The 25638-nt window shown below is 37.0% G+C and overlaps 1 protein-coding gene across 6 annotated transcripts in view; it reads left to right on the top strand.

The window, feature by feature from the left end:
- The window catches only part of AP3B1 (adaptor related protein complex 3 beta 1 subunit), a 193205-nt gene that overhangs the window by 155164 nt on the left and 12403 nt on the right, over positions 1-25638 (top strand). For 5 of the 6 annotated variants that reach the window (XM_006081292.3, XM_023750477.1, XM_023750479.1 and 2 more), the window contains 3 exons: positions 5967-6198; positions 12102-12186; positions 21385-21482. In XM_006081292.3, coding sequence (XP_006081354.1) covers positions 5967-6198; positions 12102-12186; positions 21385-21482 — 415 coding nt within the window. Of the gene's footprint in view, positions 1-5966; positions 6199-12101; positions 12187-12482; positions 12574-21384; positions 21483-25638 lie in introns of those variants that run through there. The other variant, XM_023750481.1, reaches the window with a different exon arrangement.

The raw sequence follows: 25638 nt of genomic DNA on the forward strand, positions 1-25638 counted from the left end.
TGCGCTGTTGGCTTCGGAGCTGTTTGAATTAACGTTGCGTTTTAACGCTGACCGCTCTTCCCTGCATGAGTTCGTCAAGAGGCTCTGTCTGCCAGCGGTATTGCCCCTCTGTTGTTGTTTTCTCAAAAGGTTGGCTGAAGTGTTTCTACTCCCCCCCAAGAAGGAAAGATGGCGCCGCTTTAACAAAAAATTAAAATGTAGTTAAAGTGATTAACTACCCGCCTGGCACTTAGTTAAGGGATTTTATTCCCTCCCTAACTTCAGGGAAAAATCCCTACCTGGGGAAACAACCTTTCTCGGAGAGGTGACCTTGGTTAAAACACATAGCGCCAAGAAGGGGAGCAAACATATTAAGAACAGTATGCCATATACGCCAGGTCCCTTGAGACATATGCTGTGCAGATGTTTCTTCCCTGCAGCAACTGTGTCAAGCAGCAAGGATGGACCGGCTTCCGGCAAATATTAATATTGATAATCTCCACCTGTCATCACAGATGCTCTGTAAGACTAATATTTTTAGAAACTGTTAAAATTGAACACTCGGCATCTATTAAAGTATAGTTATAACCAACACTAGAGCTATAGTATCTATAAATCTCTGTAATCATTTAAAATAGTAAAATTATGCTTTGATTTTGAAAAGGGGTACAATTATGTTTTATACAATTGAACATAAAAATGTGGAATAAGTGGGGAGGCAGATCAACATCCTATATAATAAAAGGCTAATATGCGAATTGTCCCCTGGGGAGTTCAGCCTACCAGTTCAACAGCTTGCTATGATGTGCGCTGACCATCAGGGGGTGGTGTGGAATGAAGGAAGGCTCCAGCCGGCAGCCAGAGGAAGGAAGGCCCCGATTGGCCCTGATTGCCAGCCAGGCCTAGGGACCCTACCCGTGCATGAATTTTGGGCTTCTAATAATAAATAAGAAAATTACATATTATTTTTAGCTGAACAATATGGCAAGACTAAGGCCACAGACATTAGAGTTTTAAATCTCAGAATTTTAGCCATTTGAGAGAGACTGGATCGACTTCCCAGGTCCCAAACCCATAAATCCTCAGAAAGGGACACACCAGGCCTTTCGCCCATTTCTGAACAAATTAACCGTGGCCAGGTCATGAGGTGGCATGAGAACATGCCAGCTTCATCAGGAACTGAACACAGCAAGGTTCCTAGAAGATGGTAGGGTGTGCTGAGCAGACAGTTCCATACTTACTGCTACAGGGAAGAAGGCCAACACTGAGTCTCCAAACAGGTCGGAACAGCCCTGAACATTGTATTCCTATTCTTCAGTGTCACAGAACTTACTTGACACTTCCTTGTCAGCTCTCAGAACACATCATGATACTTCAGAAATCCATAGATATAGTTGACCGGGTGATAACATGGACTTTCATAAAGGAAGTCAAAAGAAAAAAAAAATAGTTTCTACTCTGTAGTGTCTTTAGCAAAGCCACTAGCTCATATGGTGCCATTGTATAGACTCCAAAATGGCAACCCTTGATTGTAAGCTGGAATTTAAGCTCACATACACCCCTCAGTCAGGTACCACTACACAGCTGTATATATATGATAGATAGCTCTACTAAGTGTTAATGTAGCTATTTGCAGTACGTGGATCTGGGAATGTTGAGTGACCAAAAAAGGGGTGGGGGTATTAAGAACTGTGAAGGGTATGAGATGTTACCTACTTGCAAGATAACAGGTTAGCCTGAGACAGTTTCACAGATACCTATAGAGGACACAGGTCAGTTGATTACTCACAGCAATGCAGTGGCCTATTGTGGCAGAATACCACCATCTGCGCAGCGTCTCTGTGTTCCGGCTCCTACGGGGTGACACGATGAAGGCCAGATGGTGACTGTACGTGCAGTGTGTTGCTTTACAACACACTGAGGAACCAGCGTATAGAAGATCTGAGTCTTTTATAAAGGGCTGTTAGCAAACCTGTCTTACTTTTGCCCAAGAGAGAGGCATTTACCTGTTTCCAAAGTCTGTTTGCTATACAAAAATCCTTGAAAAAAGTTGTCAGGAGCAAAGTTGTTAATGCCTTTTTCAGAAAACATGCAGAAATATAAGAGACCTGTGGAGAATTGTTCCCTGTTGACAGGGAAAGGGAGGGGAGAAGCAAGGGTGTAACATTGTGCCCCTAGAACAGAGGTCAGCATACTTTTTCAGTAAAGGGTCCAGATAGTAAATATGTTAGCTTTGCAGTGACTCAGCTCTACCATTGGACAGCAGCCATCGACAATATGTAAGTGAACGAGTACGGCTGTGCCAGCAAAACTCGATAAAATGCCATATTTGGGCTTGTGGGCTGTGTTTGCTGACCGCTGCCCAAGATCAATTTTGCTCAAACTTGTTAAATATCTACCTTTTTTCCTAAACCGTCATTTTCACAATCCAAATCTAGGTCATTCTGTAATTAACTTACGATGTATGTGTTTTTTTTTTACATTTATGAGATTTATTTATGTTTATAAAATGTGAAGTAGAAAAAGCCATTCACACTGTTTAGTATCTTAGAATACAAGCATCCACAGATCATATATATGTTTCTGGAATATAGGTATCTATTCAGATGTACAAAATATTGAACTAAAATCTTGCTTTCCTGTCAGGATTAATTGTATTAGCAATGGGAAATGGTGAAGGATTTATGGAATCTACTGGGTTTATTGAACAAAATGTCACGTGTAGTTGATCTAGATACTAGAGGGGGTTGGCTTAATATGACTTGTATGAACTTAGAAAGCAGATTTTTTAAAAAACACAAACCTTTTCAGTTAGCTTCTTTCTGTAGATAAAAAAGAAGTATATATTATTACCACAAAGTGCCAGGTGTGATGCTACTTATTGTAGAAGAGGACATAGAACTCTGTATTATCACACGTAACCTTTCAAGATTGTCAGGAAGGACATTTTTAATGTTGAATTCAGACAGTGCTTCTTGAACTTGGTTGAGTGCGGGAAAATGAGTAGAGAGAATCATACTGTTTGTCTTCCTTTGCACATCTTTTTAACTATTATAATAAAGGTGCAGAAGTTTGAGACAAGGTAGAAAAAAGCACAGATATTAAGGGCATGTATCCCAGGGTTAGATTGAGAGAGAGACTCAATACAACCAAGACATGTTGATAGCTCTTAAATGACTTCAGGCGTGGCGTACCTACTCAGCACCTTACGATATTTGGATTGCTGATTCCTGGCTGCTTGTAAACTAAACCCCTGCTTCTGTCCTGCTTTTCTCATTCTGCTGTACACTTGCCTCCCTCCAACTTTCAGCTTTACTTCCCCATATGATATGTTGCCCAAGCTTTCATGAGTTTTTTTCACTTCTTAAAATTTTTCAATTACAGTTAGCATACAATATATTAATTTCATGTGTACAACATAGTAATTAGACACTTGTATAACTTATGAAGTGATGTCCCTGATAAGTCTAGTACCCATCAGACACGTACATCATTATTGCAATATTATTGACTATATTCCCTATGCTGTACTTTACATCCACATGACTGGCTATATCAACATGTATTTAAGGAGATAATGAAAACTGTGTCTCTGGAACAACGAAGGAAAAAAAAACACTAAGATGGTTACTTTTTCCAATATGCTTATTTAATTAAGAGAATAAACATAAGAAACTGAAAAATATAATTATCTATTTAAGGGCTTATGTTTAAAGTTGATTGTCATAGCCTCAGTGGCATGGGAATTTATGGGAAAAAATATTTTTTTGCTGAGTGTAAATCTATAAATATATTATGTATATACAGTATACTCGTGTAAACTTACACACACGTTCTCTGTCCATTTGCTTATTTTTATGATGCCCACTCTAAGAGTGAATGTTTACTGCTAAGGTTTGCTATTTTAGGTTGCACTAATCACCACCACCACCACCTCCCACCCCCACCCCCACCCCTGAATTTGTAAAGGAAATAGAACTTAGTGTGTGCATTGAAACAGAAGAGTTTTGAAAATAATTTTTCTATAAGGAAAAGAATCTACACTTAAAAGTGAAAGTGCTTTGAAAACTTAAAATACTAGACTATTGTTATTATCATCAAACAGCCAAAATAGGATGCATAGGCCAGTTGTTTATTACTTTATATAGCCAAAATTTAAAATTTACCTAAGTATTTATTAGGTTATATTTTAAATTGTCCACCCGTACAGATTAAACTTTTGGAAAAGGAATACTATACTTTAATGATGCTTTGAAGATACTCTATCATTTAGTATATATGATATTTAACTTTTGGATTTTTGTGGGTGAATCTTAATTTATTATTAACTAGAGGCCCGGTGCACAAAATTTGTGCACTCGGGGGTGGGGGGTCCCTCAGCCCAGCCTGCACCCTCTCGCAGTCCGGGAGCCCTCGGGGGATATCCAGTTGCCGGGGACAGGCCTAAGCTGGCCATCGGACATCCTTAGTGCTGCCGCAGAGGAGGGAGAGGCTCCCACCACCACCACTGCACTCGCTAGTCGTGAGCCTGGCTTCTGGCTGAGCAGCGCTCCCCCTGTGGGAGCGCACTGACCACCAGGGGGGCAGCTCCTGCGTTGAGTGTCTGCCCCCTGGTGGTCAGTGTGCGTCATAGTGACCGGTCATTCCGCCGTTTGGTCGGTTTGCATATTAGCCTTTTATTATATAGGATGAGGTTTTAATGTCATCAGGCGTCAGTTGCATAGTGAACATGTTGAATAAATTAATATGTACTTTCACACTTATAATAGAAAACCTAGTTTTGGAGAGCTCTTGTTAGGAAATAGTCTTGATTAGGCTTGGTTAATTACAAATTGATTTTAAAAAAAAAAAAGCTTGGCCATCAGGTCAAGCCACATGCAATACTTCTGCTTTGAGTGCAAAGATAGCCAGGACATGAGTTTAGAATGGACTATTTCTTCATTTACTATGCTGCCTCTGATTTCATTCAAGATTGAGCAGAGAATTTAACTAAAGAAATCTAAAGTTCAGTGGAAGGGTAAAGAGATGATTAGGCAAGAAAATACTGGGCGGGAGAGGGAAGAGGAATAGAGATGTTTTGTTTTGCCAAATAATTTAATCATATTGTAGGGCTATAAGAAATAAAAAAATGTGGTGCTGGGTTAACAGCTCAATCAAGGCCCAAAATTATCTCCCAAGTACATAAATAATTAGAATGTTTGTACTTTAAGGTCATTGAGGAACGGCTAACATTAAATCATGTACAGGGGTCAGGGAAAATATTTTTTTTTAAATCATGTACATACTATTGGTTAGTATTTATAGAAGAGTACTTCAATATGGAGTCAGTAGGCTACATCAGTTTCACTGAATTTAAAAAAAAGAAGAAAAAGAAAGAAAGCTCTAGAAGAAAATGGAAGTGCAGAAGTTACCTGATCTCAAAGTAGGGAAGATCTTTTTAATCACTAAAGCAAGGGAAGAAACCACCTTAAAGGAGGTCATAGTCTTCCATTTACAGTGAAAAAAATTCAAGGTGAAAAAAGTTCAAGGACTCAGGATTGGAAATGAAGGTACAAAATGTTCATTACTGGCAAGTAAGACTGTCTTACAGTTCAAAGACCTGAGAAAATCAACTGATAAATTATTAAAACTAATTAAAAAATTAGCAAAATGTTAATTTTTTACCTAGGAAAAACTAACAAAAAACTTTATAAACTCTAAAATAAAAAATATATTTATATAACTGAGATTCTCTTATTAGACATATTTTCAAAATATTTATGTCTGCAGAGTACAGAAAAATTAATAGTTTTGAAGACATTTACTTCACAAAAAATTTATGACTTAATTACCTATGTGTGATGTTCTGCTAATGTTTGTTATTGTGGTTTATGTAATACTTTAGGGAAAGCAAGAATTAATGTTAGAAATTTTTGCATATTTTCTAAGAGAATTATTAAATATGTTTACTAATTCATTTTTTTCCTTCTTTTTCCAACATGCAATAGGTCAGTACTCCTGTCTTTGTACCAATGAAAACTCATGTGCTGCTTCATCGCATGAGTGGGAAAGGACTAGCTGCCCATTACTTCTTTTCAAGACAGCCTTGCATTTTTGGTGATAAGATGGTCTCTGTACAAATAACACTGAATAATACTACAGATCGAAAGATCGAAAATATCTGCATCGGAGAAAAAAAACTTCCTACAGGCATGGAAATGCATGTTTTTAATCCAATAGGTAAATATTCTCATTTAAAATTTGAACTATATTTGATAATTAAATGTGTTCATTTTAAAAGTAGATACATATTTTATTGATATTAGCATACTCAGTTTATGATTGTTTTTCCCCTTTTAAACCAAATTTATCATACAAAATAAAAATAAAAAACATTTCTTTGCCCTTAGTATTCACAGAAGGATAGGTCTGAAGAATCAAAATTGCCTCCCGCTTTACCTAGCTGCATCACCTTCCTCCTACCTCTCTATTTCAGTCTCATTCCTGATTTTAGACTACCTTTATTATCGTAGACCTGCCATTCCCTGTTTCCTTTCACATTCTCTGTTTTCACATTTCCATTCCCTGTTTTCCTTTTCTGATTTTAGACTATCTTTATTATTGTAGACCTCCCCTTCCCTGTTTCCTTTCACATCCCATAAATTGAAAAGTGAAGGGAGTGAAGAATGGAAGATTGTATAGTATATTGCTTGTCTTCCTTTCCACACATATAATATATACTAGCCCAGAGTATATTACTGGTATTTATACACATCATGTTTTAAAAATATTTTAATCTGCCGAAACCGGTTTGGCTCAGTGGATAGAGCGTCGGCCTGCGGACTGAAAGGTCCCAGGTTTGATTCTGGTCAAGGGCATGTACCTGGGTTGCGGGCACATCCCCAGTAGATGTGCAGGAGGCAGCTGATCGATGTTTCTCTCTCATCGATGTTTCTAACTATCTCTCTCCCTTCCTCTCTGTAAAAAATCAATAAAAAATATATTTAAAAAAATATTTTAATCTGTTTCCACTATTTAAAAATCAAGATTTTTTTATACATTTTTTTAAAACCAACCCAGAAATCTCATTTTTGTTGGAATAAAACACATGCTATGGCAGTACTGGGTCTTTATTCCCACACTAGAGGGCCGGTGCACAAAATTCATGCATGGGGGGGGGGGGTCCCTCAACCCAGCCTGCACCCACTCCAATTGGGGACCCCTCAGGGGATGTCCGACCGCCGGTTTAGGCCTGATCCCTGTGGGCGGTTGGACACCCCTCTCACAATCTGGGACTGCTGGCTCCTAACCACTCACCTGCCTGCCTGCCTGATCGCCCCTAACTGCTTCTGCCTGCCAGCCTGATCTCCCCTTACTGCCCTCCCCTGCTGGCCTGATCTTGCCCCTAACTGCTCTCCCCTGCTGGCCTGATTGCCCCTAACTTCCCTCCCCCTGCCGGCCTAATTGCCCCTAACTGCCTCTGCCTGCCTGATCGCCCCTAACTGCCCTCCCCTACTGATCTGATCTTGCCCCCAACTGCCCTCCCCTGCCGGCCTGATCTTGCCCCTAACTGCTCTCCCCTGCTGGCCTGATCACTCCTAACTGCCCTCCCCTGTCGGTTTGATCTCACCTCCAACTGCCCTTCCCTGCTGGCCTGATCTCCCCTAACTGCCTCTGCCTGCCTGATCACCTCTAACTGCCCTCCCCTGAAGGCCTGATCTCACCCCCAACTGCCCTCCTCTGCCGGCCAATTTGGTTCTGATTGGTCAGTTTCTATGCCAGTCAGCATCAAAAGCTCCTCCTCCTAGGAAGCCATTGGCTCCTCACAGTTGACCCAGATTTGATTCTGATTGGTCAGTTTCTATACCAGTCAGCGTCTCTGGGCCTGTCAACAGGGCCTGATCAGAAAGGTGGGGCTGATTAGCAGCCCTGGTGGAGGCCGGGAGAGAAAGAGAGGCAAGTTCTGATCAACGTCTGCCACAGAGGCTATGGATCAGACCCTGCCTCTCTCTCTGCAGGCCTCTCTCCAGGCCTGATCCGCAGCCCCCTAGGCAGTCGTTGCTGGGTCGGGACATCCACAGCGGCCCCAGTCAGTGCTGGGTCACCACAGCAACCCAGCACTGACTTCCGGTCTGGTCGAGTCTTCGGTCATACGACCCTGGCTCTTTATAGATATTATATAGATACTACGCGGCCAGCAGTGTTGAGGGGCTGTCCCTCCGATGCATCATGTGTTCCAGGTTGCCTCAGTGGCCCGTACATGATATTGTCTGACCAGATGTCATCTATTTCCATTTTTAAGTACTGTATCAAAAATATACCTTTTAAAAATTAAGTGTTATAATTGTATGTCTTACTTTGAGTTTAAAATAGGATAATAATTAGATGTCTGTCTCTGTTTCTATTTTGTGTAAGTGGAGACAACACTAAAGTTTTGTTCAGAGAAGCTTCAGGCTCTCAGTTAAAAGTAATATAAGGTTGTCCTGATCAGGGCACATGCCTGGGTTGCAGGCTCGATTCCAAGTAGGGGTGTGCAGGAGGCAGCCGATCGATCCATGATTCTCTCTCATCATTGATGTTTCTCTCTCTCCCTCTCCCTTCCTCTCTGAAATCAATAAAAACAAATTTTAAAAGTAATTAAGGTTTCTATCATTGAATCCTTGAAATGTATAATCAGAAAGTTCCAAATACTATCTATTTATAAGTTTAAGTGAGCAAAGCCTTTTGACCAAACTGTCTTCTTTCTCATTATTTTACATAGCCATTCTATGTTTGTTCATCTTTACCTGAGCTCTTTGACATTGTTGAAAGGAATAAACCACTTTATAATAGATGGAATATGTTAGATTTTTATAAGTAAGCAATGTAGAGATATAGTAAGGCGATTTCAGACACACTTATTACCCTTTATTTAAAAAATAATAATTTGGTAACCAAGACACCATTTAAAGAATACAGTGTCCTGATTTTTAATTTTTTGTAAAGTTAATATATGTAAATATATTAATATAGTAACATATTCTTTATTATTTTGTGAGTATCACAATTTGTTTTGACTGCTTAAAATTGAGCCTTTTTTACCTAGTTAAAAAATTAAGAAGTGTCAAGCAGCTGATAGATAAATTGTCTGAAGGTTGAAAATGTTATCCAAAGGTTAAAACAGTAGAACAGTATTAACATTTCTTTGTGCTGGCACAATGAGTCAATGACTTGAACTTTTGCTGGCCTATGTGGAATAGAAGAAATAAATATAATAAATTTCATAGTATGGCCCTTACACAGAAATAAAATATGAACATATACCATTGCCTCAGTACTAGTAGTAGGCTTTTTTTTTCCTTAGGCACATTTTATGACTATAATGTTTCATTCATTTCACTGGCATTTATTGAATTATCCTCAAGATACAGAGTTCTTTCCCATGCAGTAGATATTTGTATATAATACTACCTAGTCTCTTTTATCAATAGATTATAGTGGAGTTACTCCAAAAACATCTTAAAACTGCAACAAAAACAAATACTGTATTTTCATGTTTTGTGAAATAAGGCAGCTAAGATAATTGTTTTATTTAATAAGCACATATACATATAGTAATGAGCTCGGCATATTTCTTATTGTTTTTAAACTTTATTTATTTTTGCCCATAAACCATTTATCCCTTCTATGCCCTCTTCCACCTCCACCCACCCCACCTCTCCCCCACAGCAGATTTCTTATTTGTCACCAATCTATTTTATATTCATGTTTAATATGTGATGACTATTGTCTGAATTTTACCCTGCCTTTGAAGTGTGAAACTGAATTCCTTGCAAGAATATTAGGCATAATGTGACATTTCCCCCAGAGAGACCAGTATATAAGAGATGTAAAACAGACACACACAAAGAGAGAATAGCCTTAGGCTGTTCAGTGACTGTTCAGTGACTTTATGTTAACAGTTGACACGTTTGAAGTCAGCTAAGATTTCACTAGTTACTGTACAACTGTCACATCAAAGTAGATGGCATCTGTGTGATTTCATTTTTCATGATTAATGGTGTGGTGTAATAGAACCAGTGTTTTTCAGCCATTTCTATCTAACCCTCTCATGTATATAGTAGAGATCCAGAGAAGTATCCAAATTAAGACACCTGAAAGGATAGACTTCTCCAATGTAGTAGGCTTCAAATATTATGAGCATTTATTATATGAATAATTTTATGCTGATCACTTTGTTCCTGAAGCATTTATATAATAAAACATACCATTGATCATGAGCTGTCCTTCAGGATTAGCATGGCACTAAACTCCCACTTAATTATCTCAAGACTGAAAATGATACCAAACTATGTCAAAGAGTGCTATCAACAAGACATTTTGAGAACTGTCACTTTGTCAAATGAAATACAGGGGTACATGATTTGAGAGATCTAAATCATTAATGCCATTATGTTATGGAGATGACAGCATATGCTAGTGTGGTATTCGGCTACAGACTAGACCAGACCCTAGTATATGATGGCACAGAACAAAGCAGTAGGATTCACTAAAGAATAGTCTTGAACAGTGTTACTGACAGAGCTGTGAACTGGTGTAGCTTTAGGAAAATGCAAAAAAAAAAAAAAAAAGTATCATTATAGTTATACATTCAACAGTAATGCCTATTTGCCAAAGATTTTGGCAGCAAGTCTGGTACTTGCGCAGCATCCTGGTCAATGTTAAATTTACAAACTAATGAAATTCAGCATCAAACAAGTACCCTCTTATACTGCCTAGTCTTCATCGAGACTATAAGACATAAATATACTTCTTGATATAATAAGCTTATTGAATTCTTTTGTTCCATCTATACCATCTTCTCTGTTATTGTTAACATTTAATGGCAAATCATATTTTTGAACAAGCCCTAGGATAGTTACAGTCTACTGGATTAGAGTGTGTCTGCTAAAATACTTCTATCTAATAAGATATATACAGAATAGCTACAGAGTAGCTAAATATAAAGCTACTGTATAGTATGACTGTACTTACACTGAAGACTTTTAGCAAAGTGGTAATCAAAAGTGGATGGTTTTTATTTAAATACTAGAGGCCCGATGCACGGATTCATGCACCAGTGGGGTCCCTCGGCCTGGCCTGCACCCTCTCGCAATCCTGGACCCCTCAGGGGATGTTGGACTGCCGGTTTCAGTCTGATCCCTGCAGGCCAGGCCGAGGAATCTCACCAGTGCACGAATCCATGCACTGGGCCTCTAGTATGCATATAAGATCTTTGGTTAATCTCTTCCTGCCTTCCCTCCTCCCCCTTCCCTCTGAGATTCATCAGTCTCTTCTATGTTTCCATGCCTGTGCATTGAGTGTCTTCCCCCGGTGGTCAGTGCGCATCATAGCTAAGGGTCGAACGGTCGCTTAGGCTTTTATATATATAAGTATAATATATGCATAAATATTTATACTAAGTAGGTATATATTTAATTTCTCCATTATTCTTCTAATGTATAGCCAGACTTTGGAATCACAAAAAGAATAAAATTTTGTTATGGTCTTAAGTTTTATCATTGTTAGCTGAAAAACATTAGTGTTATACGTATATTGGACTTACCATTTGTTCCTATAATGACAGTTGTCTTGGTTATTTTCTGAGTACAACAAATTAATTTCTTCCAGTTTTGCTTTAATTTGCATTTTTAAATTTTTGTATTTTGATTTTTTTCCAGTGGAAATTTGAAACATTGTTTAAAATTTACTTTTTTATATCTAGATAAATATTCCATAGTTTTAAATGCATAATTTCTTAAAAGCACCCATAGTTCATTACAGTTGTTTCACGCAAGACTAAATTTGTTTCCTTTTCACCTTCAATGCCTATAAAGATAATATTGTAAAACATACATTCTCAGGATGAGATATGTTTCTGAAATGATATAATGTGTTCATTGAAAAATATGCAGAATTAAGTATAAAAAAGAAAACTTTCAAGCAGAATAGTGAAATTACTTTGTAATTTGTTTTAATATTCTTAGTTTGAAAGTGCTCTTATAAACCATCATTAAATTTGACCATTTTGTCTAAACTACAAGCATTACATAAGTTTTCAGTGTTTACTTTGCCTCTTTTTTACTTCCTCCGTGTATTCATGTCTAAATTATCTAATTTCCTAGAATCTCTGGAGCCTGGGGGATCCATTACTGTTTCAATGGGTATTGACTTCTGTGATTCCACTCAGACTGCCAGTTTCCAGTTGTGGTAAGTTCAATTGTTTTTCTGTATTTTCTATTTCCTGTAAAGGATAGCAGATCAAAACTTGGCTTTCAACACCTTTTTTTCTTTGAGAGACAAAACATTTAAACAAATGTGCCTTTCTTTGGCAATGGTTAGACTACCATGCAGTAGTTGTATGAATTGTGTACAATATATGTATGTTTAGTATTTGTTATACAACTAGCCATTACAGTCTGCCATATGTGATTGAAATTCACAGTTTGTTGGTCAAAGTAAGAAGCTACTGCTAAATAATATTTTCACTTCTTCTAACTCTACAGTTTTGGAACATTCAGGAGAAAATTGATGAGGAAAATTCAGGAGAAATTAAAAAAAAACTTTAATATTACTGAATAGCCCAGAGAAGGTATCTTTTTAAACATCTAATATGTTATCTTAAACTTCTTAAGTGGAGAATTATTTATTCTGTCAGTACTTAAAACCCATACATTTTTCCCTTTTTACTTTAATTTACAAACTATTTTGATAAAATTTAAAAGAACATTTATGCAGTTGGCAAAGGTTTCAAACAGGTGAATATTATTCAAAAGAGCTTTTTCTAGGATTGAGTTTTGCCATTGTTTTTATATGTGTTATACATTTCTAATGAAATCCAAAAACTATTAGCAATTAGTACAGAGTTTATATTCATGCATCTTTAAGAATTATCTTTGAACTCTTTTGTATTTTCCTGGTCTAGGATATAATTTCTTATTTTGATTTGAGGTTGCTCTGTTTTTATTCTAAAAAGAATTGGGACATTTTATTTAAGTTTTAACTTGCTTAAAGCAGTATTTGTTATGATAAAAAATCTCCAAGTTTAGGAAATAGACATTTTAAAACAACTTTATATTTAAATATAGTCAACCTTTCTATTTCATATGCCTTTTTATTTTTCCAGTAATTCAGACCTAATATTGTACCATTTATTGCTGAGAACCTGCAATGATGAATATAAGCAATGTAGCATAACACATTGATTTTATGCAGATCATCACCTTTATGTTTTGGGAGGTCTGCTATATTAGTGATATATAAAAACTGATTACTTTTCCCAACATTGTCTAGTAATTGTTTATTATTTTTCTATTAGACAACACAGATCAATATTACTGAGCACAAGACTATGAGTAACATCACTCTAAATAGATTTGCCTCCAGCGCCAGAGGTATATTCATTTTAATGATTTTGACAATGTGAGCCCAATGACAAAGCTCATGCACCAAGTTAGCGCAAAATTAAGAACTAAAATAATTCTCTTTTTCTTATCAAGTTATCTAAAGAACATTTTATATTTCTATGTAATGAAGGTGGTTTTTTTAAACTATGTTTTTATTACAAAAATAAAGATTTCCTCTGTAGTCCTTTGGGTGAGATTTGCATTTTGTCTTTCACAATTAACTAAATACCTTTAAAGATAAATATGTAGGTAGTGTTTGATTCTTATCTTACATTGAAGAGTGTATATAAACAGTTTTTTCTCAATTTCTCTTAAACTAACTTTAGGAAAATGATGAATGTATTTTACAAAGAAAATAGCCTTCGTTATTTTAAGCATGTACATTAGTATGTTTTGCTGTTGTGAAGGTAAAAGTTAATTATGTACTTTAGATTTTATTAAGCACATAAGGATACTAGATCAAAAATTATTTTGTGTGTATGTTCCAAAAAGAACACTTTGTCTTGTATCAAATGTAATTGATCCTGAAGCAGTGTAATCACAATTACTCACTTTCTTAATTGGCCTGCCCAAAATCAGAAAATGGAAACCGATCGACAGTGTTTAAATCAATAGCTTCATAGTAGTGCTAGTGGGGGTAGGGAGATAGTGGTAATGAGTAGATCAATTAGTCTTAGATGCCAATCACTGACTGTGCCTTTTGCATAGTAAATAGCACTTTTTGCTTAGTGATGTGTGCTGTATTAGTCTTGGTTCAATAAAAAGGGGGGGGGGAGGCAAGAATGGCTAATATTGAATTTTTTTCTTGAAATACATAATACAAATCAATACATAAAATTATGGGTAATAAGAGCATATTTGATAAGAAACCTTCAGAAATTCTGAGAACATGGACTATAAGTCTTTGAGGTATACTTCTATTTATAAAAGAAAGGGAATAAGAGTAAAATAATCCTACTTTAGCTTCCAGATTCATTCTAAATCTATAGTTATACGACACATATAGATAGGTAGGTAGATAGATGATAGATAAAACTATCATATGGAGCTATATAGTTATCCGGGATACTTGATGTGTTAATGTCTCTTTGCTTTGCATTTTAAATGGTCATCAAATTAAATCCTTGATTAAATTTATTGAGATTGAAAATGTGTATAATATACAGAAATGTATCTCTCTAAAAGTAGATGCACTGCATAAACAGTTCTTATCTTTGTGATCAGCAGATATTAATGTATTAGCTAGTATGAAAAGAATGTGGTTTGACTCAAGTTAGAGGGCTGAGCTCTAGCATCCACCCCTCTTTTTGCCCAAAATCTATGAAAAAGACAGAAAATTCAATTTTCAAAAGAGAATGAGCATTAAAGAAAGAAAGCCATTAGCTGGCCAGAAATTGTGAAGAATTATTAGCACAATTTGAATTATTAGAAGGCAAATGAGAGCCGATAAACAATAACAGAGAAAATAAAAACCATAGAGCCAACCCTCATGGGAGAAAAATTACTGCAATGGTAAGAACAAATCTGGCAGAATATCAAGCACAAAATGAACAAGTGAAAAGAAAAGTTAGGGTACAAAAGTCATTGGGAAATTAAAGAATTGCTTCCAACCTCCAGTTCTCCAACTTGACCCCTAGCAGCAGTAATATACACATTTAATTGCAAACATAAGAATTGTACTGTAAGGAAAGTGAACTGCTTGCCAGGAAGGGTGTTGGTGTGGATGTGGGAGTCTAAAGGTACAGCAGGGTTTGAATTTGTGGGAAGGAGGCAGGGATGGTTTGAGATGAGATGAAACTCAGTTGTATCTAATAGAGTAATATTCTCAAACCCTCTACCACTAGGGTAAATCCAATATTACATCTGTTGATGGAGAGATAAGGCCATTGCCTACCCGCCTTCCAATTTATTGAGTCCATGCCACCAGTCATCTCATCTACTTAAGTCCAGTCAGCCCACCAGGAGAGAGGAGACCCATAGTGGTAATACTCACTAACATGTTGTAAGTGCTAGAAGAAATTGACAAAGCCATGATAATAGTAATTTTAATAACTCATCAGAAAATGACAAATCAGAGGAAGATAGATATATAGATAGACATACAGGTACATATAGCTATATATACAAACACAAAATTTCAATAATTCGGTTATCAAGCCTGATCTAACATAATTATTATGTTTCCAAATAATTCCTTGTTTTCTGAATACAGAAAATACACATTTTTTTAAAAGAGAATGTACAAAAAAAAGAGTGAGAGAAACTATGGGCTGATGTGATTTTTAAAAAAAGAAGACACATAGGAAAGATTAGAAAAGAGAAAGGAGGTAAAACAGATCTTCTAAATTATAAAATAATATTATGTATACTTCTATACCAATAAATTGGAATATTTAGATGAAATGGTTTCCTAGAAAAGTATAAATTATGAATAAAAAAGTTAAATGGTATCAGAACTTCAAAAAAGAAATAATCTCTACATTATTTAAACTTTTCTAGAACAAAGAAAAAGAAGGGAAGCATCCATGTCATTCTGTAAGGCTAGTATCACCCTGATTTTAAAACCCAAAAGGATAGCTCATAAATGTGCATGCCACTTGGGGTTATAAATGCAAAAGACTTTGGGCCATACAACTTACCTCTCACTGCATAAAATATTGGAAGCATTCTCTTTTAAGTCAGAAAAGCAAAACAAGGTTACCTACTCTCAACACTATTTCCCATTATAATGGAAGTTCTACCCAATATGGAAAGACAAGTAAAAACAGTGAAGCGGTTCTCAACCTGTGGGTCGCGACCCCTTTGGGGGTCAAACGACCCTTTCACAGGAGTCGCCTAAGACCATCGGAAAACACATATATAATTACATATTGTTTTTGTGATTAATCACTATGCTTTAATTATGTTCAATTTGTAACAATGAAAATACATCCTGCATATCAGATATTTACATTATGATTCATAACAGCAAAATTAACAGTTATGAAGTAGCAACAAAAATAATTTTATGGTTGGGGGTCACCACAACATGAGGAACTGTATTAAAGGGTCGCAGCATTGGGAAGGTTGAGAACCACTGAGTTAAAGGTATAAATCCTAGAAAGACAGAGACAAAATTCATCTTATTTAACATAATTATCAACCCAGAAATCATAGTATCAACAGAAAATCTATTTTTAAGCTGAGTTTAGAAATGTGTATGTGATTATATGAAAATCTTTAACATTTCTATATAGTAGGAATAACCAGTTTTAAAACATGAATAAAATTATTTACAAGAACAAATTTAACCCAGTGATCCTCTAACTTTTTAATTGTGTACATTTACACAATTTACATTAAAATCTTTCTTCTGTGCACTCCCTAGATGTATAAATGTATTTTTAAATTACATGTGTATATCTCTCACTGTGCTAACATGTGTATACTAAAATATGTACAGAGAAAAAACAGAACTTCAAAAGGAATGAGAAAAATAATTAGTAGGTTTTTTCTCAATGGATTTTCTTTGCCAGAGCAGACCCTTGTGCTTTCCACTTTGGAGAACACTGGTTTTTCCAGCCATTTGAAGCTGAAGCTTTATATTTAACACTAAATTAGTTCACTATATGTATTTCATGTACATCTGTATATCTATCCATTTACTCTTTCATCCACCTTTACATATTTCTCTTAGCCTCCCACTGCATTGGGCGTGGTCCCAGCCTCAGTGCTTCTGTCTTAACCACCCCTTCTCTATTGTTTCCGAAGTTCCCTCCTCCATTCCAGGGCTGACCCCTTCACTTCCCCCTTGTGCTCTTAATCCCAACCTCCTCTTAAGTCTTAAGACCTTGCTCTATCAGCTATGCTTTGTTTCTTCCTCCTCACTGGCTCTTTCCCCTCAGCCTTTGAACAGGCTCAGGTTTCCTGAAGCATTCTTCTCTGCCTCTGCCACAGGGAGCTTCTGCTGCTTTTGACTGCCAATATCCCCTTTTGCCCTTCAACTCCCTGAATCCCAAGTTCCTCCTCCAACCTGTTCAGCCTTGCTAAGGTCAGCAGTTACTCTTGCTGCTTCTTAGTCCTCCCTGTAGTATCTGACACATACCTTTTCTCCCTGTCCACTCTTTCCCAGTCTCTTCTGCAACTTGCACTTCTTCCATTTTTACTTAAATGCAGGTCTTCTCCAGGTTTCCTTACCCTTTTTCTTGGTATATCCCCTTTCCCTGTGTGACCTTAACTACTGATAAGGCTTCAGCTCTTCACTGTTTCACTCACGTTTCTTCCAGACTCATGTATACTGCCCTTGCCTCCTTACTGAGTATTAATTTGTATTTCCAGTGATCTGCTAAATATCTCTTCCTGAGTAACTCAGTGGTGCTCAAAATATAATGTGATATAATATAATATCTTAAAACAAAGTAATTTTTGTTTAATCCCCCAAACTCTTCTTCTTCAGTAGTTGTCATCCTCCCAATGTTCACATTAGAAGGTTCAGAGTCTCTTTCTCCCATCCATCACCAGATCTGTCCCTTTAACTCTCAAATCCTCCCCTGTTCCCCATGCTCAGTGCTGCCCACCTAGGGAAACAGCCTTGTGTAGTGGAGTATGAATATATATGTATCAGACCTTGGAATAGAATAAGCCTGGGGCCAGGCCCCAGTGCTGACACTTACTAGCTGTGTGACCTTGGACATATTGTTTAATTATCAATAAATTGGAGGTAACAGAAGCTACCTCTTAAAGTCATTGTTAGGATTTACTAAATAAAATGCACAGTCAATGCTAAAAACAAACACACACACACACACACACACACACACACACACACACACACACCCTGCCTAGACTACTAAATTAGATCCCTAACTGATCTACCTGCCTTGGGTTTCTCCTCTATTCCACCGTACACATTGCCACCAGAGTTTCTGAAATACAAATAGGATCATTTATTTTCCTATGTCAAAAGTCCCTGTTGCTTCAAGAAACACTGAAACAGTTTTGTCTTAAGTTATATGAGTAAAGAAGTCATACACTTTGTCATACAGAACAGGACACTAGAGAATGAAAGGCGTCATTAACTGAAAAGGACTCCAGGACAACCGTCATAAACTGCCGTGGGCAAACTGGGACTGATGGTTATGCTGTATAAGACACTCTTTACAGTGTGCCCAGCCTCATCTCTTGACACTCCACACTGCTCACCATTCCCAAAACACAGGTTTAGAATGTTAGAACAGTGGTCGGCAAACCGCGGCTCGCGAGCCACATGCGGCTCTTTGGCCCCTTGAGTGTGGCTCTTCCACAAAATACCACGTGCGGGCACGCACGTACAGTGCGATTGAAACTTCGTGGCCTATGCGCAGAAGTCGGTTTTCGGAAAGGAGACGAAACAAGTATACAAGACGAGTGTGGATGGGAGAGTTGGAAGGGGTCGACCTCAGCAAACGTACCTCAATCAGATTGAGGACGTTTTTAGCAACGGCCAGCTTAGGAGTACCCTAATTAAGTTAATAACAATGTATCTACCTACATAGATTAAGTTTAAAAAATTTGGCTCTCAAAAGAAATTTCAGTTGTTGTACTGTTGATATTTGGCTCTGTTGGCTAATGAGTTTGCCGACCACTGGTCTAGAATGCCCCTCTCCCTCCTCTCAGAAATAGACTACCTCCACTTCCTGCAGAATTAATCAGCCCCTCTTCCATGGACTATAACCCTCCCCACATATCTCTAATGGAGCCCTTACCATCCTGTTATAAACGCATCTCTCACTGGACTTGTGAACTTCAAGGGCCAATCTCCTTTGTCTTTAAATCCCATGTACTTGCACAGTACAGGGGATCGAGTTTGTAGTCAGTACATTTTATTGAGTTAATAAATAGGGTTTATTGTTTTGCCTTGGGCAATCCACATGTGGATAATTCAAAACATTCTTTAATATTATTCTAGTCTTTACTCCATAAAAATATAAGCCAGCTTACAAAAATAAAATATGTAATAGCATAAAATAAAAATGGATATCTTTCTTTTTTCATATTACATTATGTGTCCCTACCCCACTTGTAATAAAGTGTTTCTTAACCAATGTTCAGTATTTCTTATCCACAGTTCCCACCTCCCTAGCCACTTCCCCACTGGACCAGTTCTAACTCAAGTGTAGAAGTCCTTCTGCAGGGCTTTTCTGATGCAAAGGAAGAGATTTGGTTGGCTCAATTATTCACTACTCTTCCATCATCATCTTCCTTCTTCGGTGGAATGTGAAAGTGGTCCCTGGGGATGCAGCTGCATGGCAACCATGAGGATAAGAGCCAGCACACTAGGGATGGTGGGGATGAAAGCCAGAGAAACCTGGGTCCCTAGCATCATCTTTAAGCCATTGAACCAGCCTTTGGTTGAAACTCCAGGACCTGTTCAGTACTAAACAGTAAGCTATTTCCCAAGAAATTGTTAGTTGGATTCTGCTTATTTGCAGCCAAACACATTCCTAACTGATACACTCATCAACCTACCTTTAAACATGTAACTTAAAATATTTTTAAAGTAGTGTTAGTCATTTTTTGTAGAGAGTAGTGTCAAGATTTAAATGAATACATGCACTCAGGGTTGGGTTTTTCTAGCTCAGGGGTCTCAACCTTCCTAAATGCGGTGACCCTTTTTAATACAGTTCCTCATGTTGTGGTGACCCCCAACCATAAAATTATTTCATACTGTATTCTTGCTACCGGTATGAATCCGTAGTGTAATTATCTATATGCCAGGATTCTATTTTTCATTGTTCGCGGCCCCACAGGTTTAGAACTGTAGCTCTAGCTGATACAAAGAGAAATGTTGCCCTCCTAAATTTCTCATATCCCGTATCCTATCTAATAAAGAGTAATAAGCAAAATGACATCACTCCAACACACAAGATAGCCGCCCCATGTGGTCAAAGATGGCCGCCACAAAGATGACCAACAGGGGAGGCAGTTGTGGGTGATCAGGCCAGCAGGGGAGGGCAGTTGGGAGGGAACAAGCCTGAAAAGGGAGGGCAGTTGGGGGTACCAGGCCTGTAGGGGAGGGCAATTGGGGGTGACCAGCCCTGTGGGGGAGGGCAGTTAGGGGCGATCAGGCTGGCAGGGGAGGGCAGTTGGGAGGGATCAGGCCTGAAAGGGAGGACAGTTAGGGGCAATCAGGCCAGCAGGGGAGGGCAGTTAGGGGCAATCGGGCCAGCAGGGGAGCAGTTAGGCGGCGATCAGGCTGGCAGGGGAGTGGTTAGGGGGTGATCAGGCTGGAAGGCAGAAGTGGTTAGGGACAATCAGGCAGGCAGGCGAGTGGTTGGGAGCCAGCAGTCCAGGATTGTGAGAGGGATGTCCCAGATTGGAGAGGGTGCAGGCTGGGCTGAGGGACACACACACACACCCCCGCCGTGCATGAATTTTGTGCACCGGGCCTCTAGTTTGGAAATAATAACTTTCACCACATGTTCATCAATAATGTCAGTAAATCACACTACTAGAAAACAAGGGTTTTTGTTTCAAGAAAGCAAGTTTGCAGATGAGGGATTATTTTCTTAGCACATATCTAAGTATGGTCACTCCACTTTATTTATTAAAGAATAATCTAACACTTTAAAATAGAAATCTTAACCATTTAAAATAAAAACACTCCATTTTCTGTACTGTAAGCACACAAAATAAAGATAAAACATTACTTCTCTACTCTGTGAGCTGCATGAGTGTTCCTCTGGTAATACAGCATACCCTTGCTGCCTACCTGTTGTTTTTTTTAAGGTTCTATGTCAAGTGGTATATTTACTATAACTGCATAATTTTGAAAAAAATGTTTTCCAATTGAGGTAAGAGATGTATTTCTCTGTAAATAGTGTTAAGAAATTTTTCAAGCCTTTTTAGCTGTGTTATTTAAGCCAAGAATATCTTAATACTTTATGTATGCTGGCATATGCTTTAATGTATCCATTTAACCGCATAGTATTAAGAATGTTTAGTTACTAAGCATTTAGTCAGCTTTTATGTGTTTTTTCCTTAGTACCAAGGATGATTGCTTCAATGTTAATATTCAGCCACCTGTTGGAGAACTGCTTTTACCTGTGGCCATGTCAGAGAAAGATTTTAAGAAAGAGCAAGGTGAGAGGTTACTATAGTTTACTAGGAACTGACATCCCAAACAATATGTGCTCCTTCTTCTGGCCAGTCTCTAAAATAAATTACCATATATACACAGCTGTTAACAGATGTCAGTGCACAATTTTCCAATTTTTGCTAATGCTTTGCTTTTATAAAATAATCTTAAAAGTATATGTCTGTCTACATTTCTGACATACATGAAAATTGATTAGTATGTATTTAAAATAAAAAATTGATTCATAATTAACTTTTCAATTCTGGGAGTTTTGGTTTGTCAACCTAATAATGTAGTCATGTATTTTTGTATTAATGAAATGTCAGAAGTTTGGGACTTACCAAAGTTCTATCACTATAAATGTTATATTTCTGTTTTTTTCTTTCACTGTCTTTCATGTCCTGCTAATCTGTTTTTCCCTGCACACAGAGTACCTTACCCTTTGAAGTGAAGTCCTAATTATAGCATTAAATTACCTTCATTTTCTTTTGACCTAATTCTATGCCAAAGAAATGCTGTGTTGTCAAACTGTACAAACTGTGTTGTCAGACATTTTACAAGGTGCACCTAAAAGATATTTTCAGCAGAATGGAAGTATAATATCTTGTGTTTGCCCCAGAGTCAAGCATACCTTCTAGTAAAAATAATTTTTTTCATACATGAATAAGGGAAAATAACTGTCTGAATTGAAGTGTTTAATTAAGAATAGCATCTATAAAATGGGCTTATTTAAATGATGCGGTCAGCAGTTTGTAAAAGTGTCTGGAGGGGTGATCAGGCTAAGGTCCCTTCATCTCGAGGTCACAAATTTGTGTTTGTCAAGCTTCCAGAAAGCAGTAGGCACACACCAATGTCTGCACCTGAGGAGAAGGGCCTGCTGCCTGGCGGGCTGGCATGGCAGTGCCCAAGACACAGTCTCAAAAAGGCCTGTTGTAGGCTCTCACAAAGAAATTCTCACACAAGACTGTAAATGAATAGTAATCTTTCTCCTGCCTTATTTTTAAGTGATAAAAAAGTGGGAAATTGATTATTGCTATAGAAGAAAGTCATCTTTGTTTTTCTATTGACAAATTGAATTGATTCTTACATTTGCTATTCTTATCCTTTGCTGGCTAAAGCCTGCCTCTCTGCTTTACACCTGCTCAGCAAACCAAGGTGAGTGGCACCCGAGTGACTGAATAAGGCTTGGGCACCTTTATTGTTAAGGGGATGTTCCTTTTCTTAGAAAAGTGCAGCTGAAGTATATCTAAAGCAGCAGATTATCTTATGCCCTTTCTCTCCCTCAGCTTTGAGATTTCGATCAAATTTTTTGTGCTCTGCTGTGACTGAGGGATTTTCCCCTGACTAGCCATACAGAACCGTAAATGTGTAAGAGAGGTGCGTTTGGAGAGCAGCTGCGGTCCTCTATGGAGTTGTTGCCAAAATTCCTTTTTCTCCTGCCATTTTACTTCTGTGGTTGTTGATTATTTGTCTGAATAAATCTGGCAGCTGTTTGCTATGTTTAATAGAGCAGAAAGGCTACTCTGAATAAAGCTATTTGAAAATTTGTTTATATGAAGTATTTGTAAATCCTTGCAAGTCTCTTGGCATTTCTGTATCATTCTTTCTGTCTTCCTGAATTCATTCTTTGATACGGGACTTGATGCTGGCAAATTTACCACAGGTTTGAAGAGTATTTTCAATAGCATCTTTTTAGTTATAAATTTCAACTGATTTGGTAATAGAGGTCTCAATTCTCAACTTTACACATGTATTTGTTTGTTAATCAAGGAAGAGGTTAGCTTATTTCATAAGTTACCCAGAAATGACTCACTAATTAAAAATATTAAATCAGAATAAAAGTCAGTGTTCTTGATTTTTATTACAGCAAACTTCTGGAAGGCAAAATGCCACTAAAGTTAAGAACTGTCTGTGTGTGTCATTATTATGCTAGTTTTAATACATATTTCTACTTTAAAGAAAATGATTTTCTTAATATCTCATTTCACAGGACATATATCTTAAGACTAAAGAAATGCATTAAATGTATTATTTTGGATTTAGCTGAAAAATATAAATAAAAAAAGAAATTTTATATTAAAGATGTACATAATTAAAATGTGTGTATAATAAATAAGAATCCTTGTACGAGATTATACATATTATATTAACATTTTTTAAATGAAAGGTTTTGTTTCTAATATACAGCCTGATCTGTCACTTTTTCTTGATTGTTGCATTTAAATTTTCATGGCTAAAGATGCATGTTTATAACATTGATAGTCAAAGTGCTAAATGAAAGATTGGCTTATCCTGCATATTAATATTATTCATATTCATAACATTCATATTACGAGCCTTAACCAGAGCATGATTTTTTCATAGCTTTCTTTGAGTTTTGAGTCTTGCACAGTGAGTTAATGATCTAGCTGTGGAATGATTTCAGTGCTATAAATAACATGAGATCTCTCTTTTACTTAAAAAAATTTTAATTTAGTGTCTTGGGGCAGTCTTAATTTAAGAGACCTAAGCCAATTGCTTATTTCAAACTGCTCTCTATTATTCATTTTTTTCTTATGAATTAAATTGGAAATCTAAAACTAAGGGAAAAATTTTATTATTTGGTTTGCTAAAATTTTAGCAGTTAATTACAACTGATTAACCTAAGTTAAGTGCTGTCCACTGCCTCACCAAAATTTAGATAAATTCTAATGAAGCAACAATTCTATAGTTTGACAATTTTTAAATATTTTCCAGTAACTTTACCTTTATTATGTATGAGCAGGCTATCTGTGTAAAGTCGTTTTCATAGGAGAAACTTTTAATGATACCTTGGCATTTTCTTTCTTGTTAATTTGAGAATACCTGATATATTTTCATTTAGAAAAATCTGTGGTATAAGAAATCTAGAATGTTTACTTAATTTTATTATGATTTATGTATCCATCTTATGGGTTCGTAGCTAGCAAGATGCTAATTCTTTAAATGGTCAGACATTTACTATTTTCTGGCCCTTAACTACCACAAGCAATCATATTTGATGCCCCTTAATTAGAGCCCCTTTTTTCCTTTCCAGGTTCCTTTCCACCTCAGCAATCGAGACAATGCATTTGCTTACCATGCTGCTCTGCTAAGTGTTCTTTTGCATGTAAATTAATCTTGATTCAGTTTACACTGTCATGCTGAGTGGTACAAATTGCCTATAACAATAAAACAGCATGAGTTAAAAATAAAGGAGGGTGGGAAGGCAGATTGAATGTGTGCCTTACTTGATAGGATGTTACTTTGCTTTATGCCAATACATTAGCTGACGATAATGAATCTTCTGTTCTGAAAAGCATGGTTTAGTTGATTTTTTTAATTTTACTTCAATGGAGCAGTACCTTGTCTTTTATAGACCAAGTTAGACAAACCATTAATGACAAGAGTGTTAAGGTTAAATATGAAGCAATGCATTCACTTCTCTGAGTGCTATCCATCTTTCCATTTACAGGAGCTTGACAAAAGTACTGGCTTTGTACAACATTTCCTTTAATTACATGCTGCGGGAAACAGGCTTTTAACATAAACATAGTTGCATTCATTTATTCAGCAGTTGCTCTTCAATAGAGCTTAATGGAGAAGGTTTAAATCCTAAATGAGTACACACATCTCTCAGCAGTGTTATGTCAGCAACCACTGTGCTTTGCTTAAAAGCAGTGTTTGACTGCTTGTGTAGTTTTAAAGCTTTTGCCTAATATTGAAGTTAAACAATCTAAGACAGAACACAGTGTCCTGGGTTTGAAAGTGGTTAGTAAAAACTGTTCTTTGTTTAAAGCTAGATAGGTCTTTTTACAGTGTTAGGCTTTAGTGTCTTCATACTACTAATTACAGGGATTTTAAAAATTGGGGGGTTGCATTTGCAATAAATAACTACATGGCTCTGAAGGTGCAGGGTCTTTTGAAAACATGGAATCAAATTTTACCATTTTCATGCATTTTGTAAACTGTTGTACATATATCATACATCTCAGAAGATTATCATTTTTAGTAGATATCATTGGGTGTCCGTGACTTATATCACAGATCCAGATTATTTGTTTATTTTAACCTAAATTTCATTATTTGTTCCAAGTGGTATGTTATTGAATTTGTTCACTGAACATTTCTACATGAGATTTTGATATTAATGGCATGTCTTGT

The sequence above is a fragment of the Myotis lucifugus genome, unplaced genomic scaffold (assembly GCF_000147115.1).
Source record: "Myotis lucifugus unplaced genomic scaffold, Myoluc2.0 scaffold_0, whole genome shotgun sequence".
In the NCBI taxonomy this organism is placed as follows: Eukaryota; Metazoa; Chordata; class Mammalia; order Chiroptera; family Vespertilionidae; genus Myotis; species Myotis lucifugus.